The 10,123-nt window shown below is 49.0% G+C and overlaps 1 protein-coding gene across 1 annotated transcript; it reads left to right on the top strand.

Moving 5' to 3' along the window:
• Nucleotides 1-325: 325 nt before the first annotated feature.
• LOC144162105 (endothelin-converting enzyme 1-like) lies at nucleotides 326-9,467 on the top strand. Its single transcript, XM_077692600.1, has 4 exons — nucleotides 326-435; nucleotides 514-728; nucleotides 4,996-5,328; nucleotides 7,546-9,467. Exons 2-4 carry the CDS (start codon nucleotides 574-576, stop codon nucleotides 9,086-9,088), a joined length of 2,031 nt encoding a protein of 676 aa, XP_077548726.1. The 5' UTR covers nucleotides 326-435; nucleotides 514-573; the 3' UTR covers nucleotides 9,089-9,467.
• Nucleotides 9,468-10,123: the final 656 nt, after the last annotated feature.

Raw genomic sequence — 10,123 nt, 5'->3', positions numbered from 1 at the left:
TAGGCTGGGGACGCTAGTTCGAAACACTCTCCCTATGAAAGGAGATAACACGCGCGGCATAAAGAATGAAACATGCGCTTAACCTGGCCCCCGGATAACACAGATAACATAGCCCGGCGCAGCCGGTCGGCAAAAACAAAACATAGACAAACAAACGCAAAACCTGGTTCGTGGCAATATAAACACTGAACACAACGCAACAAAAGGCATTGCGCATGCGCGAAAATGTCCTTGATTGTAAGTTGGTTTCTTATCAAGTTGCCTCCTCACCTTGCTGATTTGTCAACTTTTTCGCTCATGCACAGTGCTCTTTGTTGCTTTGCGTTTCGTCTTTATGTTCTCCCTTCTTGATGTCAAACTTCCGTTGTTAGACCAGCGGCTGTCTGTGTTCTTTCCTCTGTCCTCGTTTAGTTCGCTCTGGTTCCATCCAAATTTGTATGCCCTTCTTATTAGGCCCAGTTTTCGTTCGCTTACTGTCCGCCCTCACACCGTCGTTTACGGTGTCACCCCCAGGATTCGCGCAAACGGCCATCGGACACGTTCGAGGCGTTCCTCTTCGTGGCCGTCTGCGCCATGCTGGTGGTCATGGTGCTCGTGCTGGTGGCCATCTACGTCTACCGAGTCAGCCACCTCCCCAGGAGCAACGACATCAGCCTGCTGCCGGGCAAATCCTGCTTAACCCAGGGCTGCGTGAGCCACATGCGTTTTCTCACCGACGGACTCAACAGGTCTCTGTAGCTTTCATTTGTGGCCGCACGGCTGCATTTTTAAGCGCAGAGCACTTTAGGGGCTCGCCTTGTCGTCGCAGCTCGCTGTAACCGTCGATGTCAAGCGACTGCCGGAATCAGGCGGTGCCGCGAGATAACGGACCCAAGTAGAGCCCGGCGTTCCGTCGTAGGGCGTCACGCAGAGGCTTCAAAAACCAAGCTGTTTAAATAGTCATAAACGTTCGAAACTCGTGAACCGCTGGCGCTTGTCATACATCTCCTAGTCGTTTAGCGCGAAAAAACTGCATGTATATTTGAGGCAAAATACATGTAACTAACCGGCACCACCCGCGTTCGTTTAGTTCGGAACACTCGTTGGGTTGGTTTTTGCGATAGTAATCGAAAAAAAGTGGCAGTGCAACGCCGGCACGTGCGGGAGGAAAAAAGCAAGCACAAAAAGAACAGAACTCCCGCTGGCGCTGTTTCGGGCCGGGGGCGCGCGAGCACTACGAAAGCGGGAAATTTGGATTGCTTTGGTGGTACCAGTGAGCGGATAACGGCGTTACAGCCCATTATCGCGAATTATTTTCTCTGCACTTCCATCAACTTTCGCGTTGAGTGGAACAGCTTTTTTATCAAGTGCAGAGCACTTTGTAGGTCGCTTGCTGCACCCAAGTAGAGCCCCACGGCGTACCGTCGTAGCGGCGTCCCATCGAGGCTTCGGAGAGAGAGAGAGAGAGAGAGAGAGAGAGAGAGAGAGAGAGAGAGAGAGAGAGAGAGAGAGAGAGAGAGAGAGAGAGAGAGAGAGAGAGAGAGAAGAGAGAGAGAGAGAGAGAGAGAGAGAGAGAGAGAGAGAGAGAGAGAGAGAGAGAGAGAGAGAGAGAGACACTTTATTTGAGGACTAGCTGGGCTAACGACTAGTGGTGACCACGCTTGGAGGGTGCCGGTGACCTGAGCTGCTCGTTGAGCAAGTCCTTGCTGAACTTGAGGGTCCGAGCTGCGTAACGCCGCCTCCCAGTGCTCCCCAGAAGAGATGAGAGGGAATGAGTTGTGGGGGCATTGCCAAATGATATGAGAGACTGTTTCGGGGGCTCCGCAGTCGGGGCATTGGGGAGAGGGAAATATTGAGGGATAATTGCATATGTAGTCTGGCGCGACAAGGGAGGGTTTGGTTTGGACAAGGCGCCAGTATCGTTCCTCTGCGATAGAAAGCGACCAGTGGGGTGGAGGGTAGCGCCGGCGAGAGAGGCGGTAGTGGCAGGTAATTTCCTGGAAAGTTAACAGGCTGTCACGGGCTGATTGGGCTCCAAGGAAGGGGTGCGACTTGGCCTAGCTCGGACGGTTAGCTCTCGAGCTGCAAGGTTAGTCGAGGCTTCGGAAATCAACTGGTTTATATAGTCATAACCATTCGAAACTCGTGAACCACTGGCGCTTGTCATACATCTCCTTGTTGTATGTACATTTGACAAAAAATCTGTGTGTATAACCGGCAGCCCCCGCGCTAATTTATTTAGGAACGCTGGTTGGGTTGGTTTTGACGAATAGTAAGCGAAAAAAGCGGACGCACAAAAGAAAAAATTGTGTGTGCGAAATGACGCAGAAAGGCTCCAGCCGCGCAAGAAAAAAAAAAATACGCTTTCAAAATGGCGCAAAAACGCGCAAGAATACGGAATTAAATCAAGCACAAAAAGAAGAGAACTCCCGCTGGCGCAGTTTCAGGCAGAGGGCACGCGAGCACTGCGAAGGCGGGAAATTTGAATTGCATGGGGTGGTAGGAGTGAGCGGATAACGGCGCTACAACCTCTTATGACGAATCACTGATCCGTACTACCGACAGTTTTCACATTGAGTTGAGCGGCTTTAATTTTTATTAACAGCGAAGCTGTTCAGCGATTCATTGATTTCGGTGTTTCACAAAACTCAGTGCAACAGTATAAAGAAAAGAAATCACTAACACCGGCAAGATTCGAACCTGTGTCTGGTACATCAACGGAGCTAAAGTCAGTCGTCTTACCCACTCTGCTACGACCGTTTTTTTTTTAATTACCGTTTTTCAAAACACACATCAAGTGAAGGGTAGATTAAAAAGCGTCTGCCATGCTTTGGCTGACGGAAAAACTTAAAATAAACATCAAAAGTACACAGTTCTTCCAAAACTGGCAGCCATTCGTGGTCAGGGTCTTGTAGCTTGTGGATCTCGTACAGCATGGTTATACTTTGTGCAAAGTACTTGCTCACAGTGAGCGCTTAGGGATCAGCATGGCGTACGGCCATCCTCGACCTCCAAACAGCATGCAGGCCTAGAGCCATGATAAGATCGTACGGCACACTGCTATCACTTTGTACGGACAGAAACTGTATACCATCTGGTGAAACGGGCAGGTCTTTCTTTAAAGTCCTTTGCAAGACATTCCAGAAAAAAATGGCGTCCCAGCCCTCCGTGAAAACATGCTCAACTGTTTCTGGCACTCTGCTACGACCGTGAGTTAGCGCCTCAGAGTCAAACAGCTTACTCGGCTGTGACTATGACTATGGGGAGAGGAATCACGACACCTGCTCAACACAGAACCCGTGATAGGGTACACGTTGCACCTGCGAGCGCCTAGTTTAAGCGTGCGCGTTCCGTTCGTTCGTACTGCTTGTTCAATTTGCTTCTTCTTCACCGTTATAGCAACAAAGATGGAGTAAAGGTCGTCGCGGCAGCGAAGAAGCAGCAAATCGGCTGCAATGGTGGACTTAAACCATCGTGATGGTCGTGAAGGTCGCGTACAGCTTCGCTACCTTCAAGCCATACGTGTTAGTGTGAGCTTTATTTATTTATTTATTTATTTATTTATTTATTTGTTTATTTATTTATTTATTTATTTATTTATTTATTTATTTATTTATTTATTTATTTATTTATTTATTTATTTATTTATTTATTTATTTATTTGTTTATTTGTTTGTTTGTTTGTTTGTTTGTTTGTTTGTTTGTTTGTTTGTTTGTTTGTTTGTTTGTTTGTTTGTTTGTTTGTTTGTTTTTTATTTGTTTGTTTTTTATTTGTTTATTCATTTATTTATTTATTTAAATAATTTATTCATTTGGAAATACTGCTCACAGAATTGCTGCCCTACAAGGGGACCGGTTATTGTAGTCGTGGTAGTAGCAATTTTTTATTACAGTTAGTATTAGTACACTGAACAATACATTCAGATAGCGCGTTCCCTTCTTGAGTTGTGCGAGGGGGAATATTACATCTGAAAACGCTTATTTCGACTGAAGTAACGACGTGCTGCTTCAGAGTGGTTTAATCTGGCTGAACTGAGCGGTGCGGGATGTCTATACATATCTCCACACAAACCAACTTTACTTTTATAAAGAAGTAGACAAATTTAGCCTTACAACCTGTCGATGCAGGTGGAGCGGCACCAATTTCAGCTGCTCCAACATGTTTGTTACACATGACGAGTAACGGTAGCCATACATTATAAATCTTGCCGCCAATCGTTGTATCCTCTCAACCCGGGCAATATCTTTGGCGTAGAAAGGGTCCCAAGGGTCTCCCATTTTAGGTGGATGTCAAATTTTTCTTCGCAGAAATTAACTCGGCCTTGGAGATTTCCATTAAATCTGGTTGAATAACACTTGTCCCTCACTTCGAGTTGTCGATGAATTCGCTCTCGCGCTACAAATGGCTCAGTTGGTTGAGCGACTGCCCTGGGTACGTGGTTGTCCCTGATTAAAAAATTCCCCGCATTTCCCCGAGGGGAAGAATGTGAAAGTGCGAATGCACGAGTTGAATTTGCGCGGTTCGGTAATGTTCGCGAAAGAGAGATCACACACACACACACAACTACAAAGAAAGAAAGATGCATTTATTCACAGACACCTATTTGTGTTGTCGTTGTACTTGATTGCTAGAGCGGATCTCAGCTTTGAAATTTCGTGTCAGTACTCCTTTACGCGGGTGCATTAGCCCTTCTCACGCCCGATTCTTGGCCAATCCCCCACGTGGGTATGTGCCATGTCAGCGGCCAGGCAGCGCGCGCCCATCTCCCCCCGTTGCCAAGGAAGACGAGGAGCGCGCGCACCCGCAGCTGTTGCTATGCGGACGGCGGCGGACGCTTCAGGCTCGCTTAAGAAGTGCATTCGCACTTAATATCCTAAACCATTAATAATTTTTATTCAACTTCGGGGTGTCTGAAAAGCTGTTCTTTTCTACGTGGTCGTGTGGCTGCACCATGACACCTGACATTCAAGTCGACATCCACCCGACATGGTTGGACGTCAAATTTTCTTTCGCAGGTCTCTGGACCCGTGCCACGACTTCGCCGCCTACGTCTGCTCGGCCTGGAGAGCCGGGTCCTCACCGAACCCGGCGATAAAGAGGTCGCAGGTTGGGGACGTCGTGAGGACGTGGCTGGGAGGTCTTCGGGACCTCCTGAGTGTAGGCCCCAGGGAGTTGGAGGTGGCGCGGAAACCGCTGGCCTTGTTTCGCAGCTGCCTGGCGCGACGCCCCGCTAGTGCCGACGACCTCGCAGACTTCAGGAGTTTCCTCTCGTCGCTGGGGCTCTGCTGGCCGGATGAGGACTGCCCTCACGCGGACGCCCTCGGAACCCTGCTGGCCCTGGTCTACAGGTACTCGGGGAAACGCAAAAGCTTTGAGCAGCGGATTCCCGCACAATCTGGATCCTAGCTTGTTCGTCTTCTAGGCAGTGGCATTTGGTGGCGCTGATAAAAATTCACGCATCTCCACGAAGTGAGTCTTGACGAGTGGGCGAAGCACTGGGGATCGTTCTTACCGTAAAGCACCCGTGGAATTGACCACTCGCGCATGTAAATGAGTGACGACGCGTGTGCGCAGTATATACGATTCCAATACAATCCAATACAGTTCAAAATAATTCAATCCAATCGAATCCAATCCAATTTAACCCAAAGATTCTTGCGCATGCGCAACACTCAACCAATGCGCAATCTTAACAGCTAGCGCGATCTGCGGTTTTTCGGTCTTATGACGATCTTAAGAAGGAACAGCCTAGCAGAGGATGGGCCCAGCTGAGCGTGGGTTCTGAACATGCATTTAATCTCGACCTGTTAGCAACTTGAATTCCGTCATACGGCGCATGAAAAGTCGCCGCTCGCAAACGCCAGTTATAGATTTGGCCGACTGTACTCAGTCGGGGTTGCCAAATTCTTGCCTGGTGAGGAATGGCTGTTTGTGCGCCAAAGAAGCCTCACCGAGTATGGTTGCACCTATCTAAGATAGTAGAGCCTCCCGGGACATTTGCTGATGTTGTGACAAGGCTGTCTTTATTTTTAGCTCAAGGGCACTGCTAGCAATTACTAAGATTGGTTTTAGCTACTTACTCTTTGATTTTTGCAGCTTTTACTGCATTTTTGTATTTCTTTTGCATTTTTGTATATACCCTCGTCTGTATCCTAACGCCGTTGGAAGTAATAAAAAGAACTGAAACTGAACTGAATTAGGGACATAAATGATAAATTTTCTTTATGCAGCATGATCGCAGTTGTCCCGTCATCTAACTTGCTAAATAGCTGCGGTAGCAGATTATTAGCAGTTTACGTAACCCAGCTCGTGTCCGAACAGAATTTGGCGTCGTTAGATGTTTCGCTATGCTCGTGGAAGTAGTGCCCTTGCAAGTTAGGCTGAGTTCAGACTGTTGCCGCAACTGTCGTAATAACTTTAAAGAATGACGTCATTTTACGTCTCAGCTAACCGAACTGCGTGACACGCTGTCTTTTCTTTTTTTTACGTCCTTAGATCACGATATGGTTTTTGCGTCTGTAGTCTGAACAGGGCCTAAGGCTATGTTCAGACTACCGACGAAAAAGTCATATCATGATCTATGGACGTAAAAAAAAATGGTGTGGCACGCAGTTCGGTTGGCTGAGACGTAAAATGACGTCATTCTTTAAAGTTATTACGAAAGTTGCGGCAACAGTCTGAACCCTGCATTAGGTTCGTATTATAACCGCTAAACGGGCGTTGGGTTGCAACAACGGAGCGCGAACAAATTAAGGCAAAAAAGAAAGGTCGGAGAGATGGTAGGATTCCTTCATGCAAATTAAGGTTTATCTGTATTAATCGACATCAAGACAGTTTTTCTGGGCGGCTTATTCAAGACGAATAAACGAAGTAGGAAAAGTTAAGCGCCAATTCTCATGCCATATAAATATTCGTCAACTTATGAATATCTGTGTCATGAATATCTATGAATATTTGAATATCTAGAGTAATGTAGCGTAAAGACAGTGCACTACCGTGCTTCACTGAGACCACTCACCGCCGGACTTGGTGAGGCTACTCTCAAGCAGACGTTATAGTTAAATCTAATTAAAAACGTTCAAAACATAAGCCGTAGGTTGGTGACAACTGGAAAAGAGAAGAGACGGCCTTTTTGAAGGGACTCGTTTGATGTTTCCTAACAAGAAGACACCGCCTTCAAGGAACGCTGTACGCCTGAAGCTGTAAACTTGCTACACTTTTCCGTGAATCGTAAGCTAGCCTTAATTCAAAACTGATTCATGGTGGGAGCTAAGTATGGAACTTCATTAAACAAATCTCTTGGGCAAGTTGGGGCATTATGATTCAAAAAAATAGAGCGCGACTTGGACAACGACGGTAAAGAAGGACGACGGGACGAGCGCTCGTCCCGTCGTCCTTCTTTACCGTCGTTGTCCAAGTCGCGCTCTATTTTTTGGAACTAAATATGGCGAGATTTGCCGCGCACGACGAAAACAAAAATAAACTTCACCATCCCTTGCTGAAGGAAGTTGAGAGAAGAGCGAAAGCTTTCTGACATCAATAATGCGCGGCGTCTTTCTTTCCAGGTGGGACGTGTGCTTCTGGATGCGCATCCGAGTCTTGCACAATTTCAAGCACGGGGACGACGGCCGTCGTCTGGCGCTTTACACCGGCCCTGGCCTCCTCGTAAGGCAGTTCGTTGCCAGGCACGACCGCCTCAACAAGTCCGAGGAGTACCTCAACCACTGGACTCGGCATCGCGATGCCCTGCTGGGAAGGGCGCCCTATGCGTCCGAGGCCGTAGCCGCTGCTACCAGGGAAAAAATCGAACGCGTCATGCGGGGCGAGGAGATAATAGCCAGGGCGCTGCTCGAGACCGTCAACATCCTGAACTGGGATCCAAAGGAGATACTGTTCGCAGATATCCAAAGACACACGGCGAATGTGTCCGCACGGAGGTGGCTGGATAACGTGAACGCCCACATCGCGGTCGCGTCGAATGCGCTTCCTTTCACGGAGAAGCATCGCCTTATGGTGGAGAACCGACCAGTCATCGAGTTCGTCGGCAAGATCTTCGGCCTCTTCAGCGACCGCGAGATCGTGGCCCATCTCTCGTGGCAGTTCGTCCAGGTGTACGGCGTCGTTGTGGATGCGAGGCTGGGAGACGCGTTCGAGCAGAACGGCGGCGAGCTCTTTTGCGAGAGGCAGGTGGTGGCGGCCTACGCACCTCTGGTCGCGACGCTGCAGTCGAAACTGCGCATGCCGCTGGCCGACCGGGCGAGCATCGAGAACAAACTGTTCGGTCTCGTGGACCGCGCAGCGCAGATGATCAGCACCCTCGCCTGGCTCGACATCGAAGCGAGGCGCGTGGCCGTGACGAAACTGCGCAGCCTGTCCACCCGGCTGGGGCCCTCGGAACAGCTGGAACGGCTCATAAAGAACATCTACTCCGTGTTCCCTAACACCACGGGTCAGTCCTTCGTGAAGGGGTGGCTTCGAACTAGAGCGGCCTTAGCTGCCCCGACTTCTATGCGGTACCGTAACATCGCCGCCGGCTACGAGCCCCTTCTCTCCCCGTACATAATCACCTACGACTACCTCGCCAACGCCATCGACTTCTCCGACCCTTCCCTGGGCATGCCGTTTTACTACACCGACGGCACGCTGGCCATGTTTTACGGCGGCATAGGTTTCTACTTCACCGCCGAGCTGCTACGACTCATGGACTCTTGCGGGCTGAAGATCGACCCGGAGGGTCACGTGATCTTGCCTTCCTGGATGTCCGAGGGAAGCCGGCAGAACATGTTCCGCAAGCTGAGCTGTTCCGGGGCGGGAGCATCGAATGTGTCGCCGCTGCTTCCGTACCTGCCGGCGCTTGAAGTAACCACGCGCGTCTTTGTCCAAGACGTGATCTCGTCGGGTGTCAGCCTCGAGCTCAACGCCGAGCTAAACGAGCAGAAGGTCTTGTTTATGACCCTGTGTCGCCTGGCCTGCGCCGACCCGCCGTTGGGCATCCAAGCGCTCGACTGCAACGCAATTTTGAAAAACACCCGCGCGTTCGCGGAGGCGTACGGCTGCGGGAAAGACTCGCCCATGAACCCTTCGAAGAAGTGCGGCTACTTTGAGTAGTTCGGCTTTCGTTGTGCGTTGCTTTGTTTTATTTCGTCACGTGTGTTCCTCGAGTGACACTTACAGACTTTGGGGAAGTACCGCAGCATTGATGTAGACGATCGTTTTTCGCCGTTTGTTGGGACACCGAAAATGAAATTATTATTCCTAGCAATCCATACATTCGGGCTTTCGTTGAAAAGTTTGAACATTACTATTTGTGTATCTGAAATTTTTTTTTGTAAAGGGTTGATACAGGATGGAGATATTTAGTGGAAAAGCTGAAGTTCATTTATGAGCGATTATGAGCCCATCTATTCCCGTTTCTTATGTTTTTATTTTGCTTATGGCTTACGAAAACAGTTTTAGCAGAATATCTTTGGTCAGTTTAGCAGAGTAGGTAAATAATAAACTAAACTATACGGTTATATTTGTATTGTTTTTTTTTCTCGCTTGAAGACGTGTCTGGAAAGATTGGAGCGAATTAAGGCTAATATTCAAATGCCTTTTTTGACTTGCCCTAAAAAAAATGGCCGCGTATATGCTCGTTTTGTTGCCAGTCCGACTGGCGCCCCTGGTAAGTAAATGCATCCCTTCGGTTTCCCGCTGACCTCTCATGCTGTTCCTCTCCAGTCTCGTTCCTTCCAAGGTAACACGCTAGAAGTTTGCTCAACTCAATTTAAATTTACCGCGTTCCACTGCTCCCAGTCGGGTGCCTCTATGCCAGCACTGCCGTGCGTAGGAGACGTGCATGGATTGATTGATTGTTAGGTTTAACGCGCTGACGCAACGCAGGCGATGAGGCGCGCTGTAGTGGAGGGCTCCGGATTAATTTTGACCACCTGGGGATCTTTAACGTGCGCCGAAATCTCGTACACACGGGCGTTTTTGCTTTTCGCCTCCATCAGAAAAGCGGCCGCCGCGGCTGGGAATCGAACCCGTGACCTCGTGCTCAGCAACGTAACGCCTTAGCCACTGAGCCATCGCGGCGGGTGACGCGCGTGAATCGAAGCACCCTACTAAACATTTATAAAACAACGTTGCTCCACTCCACGT

This window comes from Haemaphysalis longicornis, unplaced genomic scaffold, assembly GCF_048455015.1.
Source record: "Haemaphysalis longicornis isolate Haplotype H1 unplaced genomic scaffold, Haemaphysalis longicornis Haplotype H1 scaffold_12, whole genome shotgun sequence".
NCBI lineage: Eukaryota > Metazoa > Arthropoda > Arachnida > Ixodida > Ixodidae > Haemaphysalis > Haemaphysalis longicornis.
This window is presented reverse-complemented; position numbering and strand designations above follow the sequence as displayed.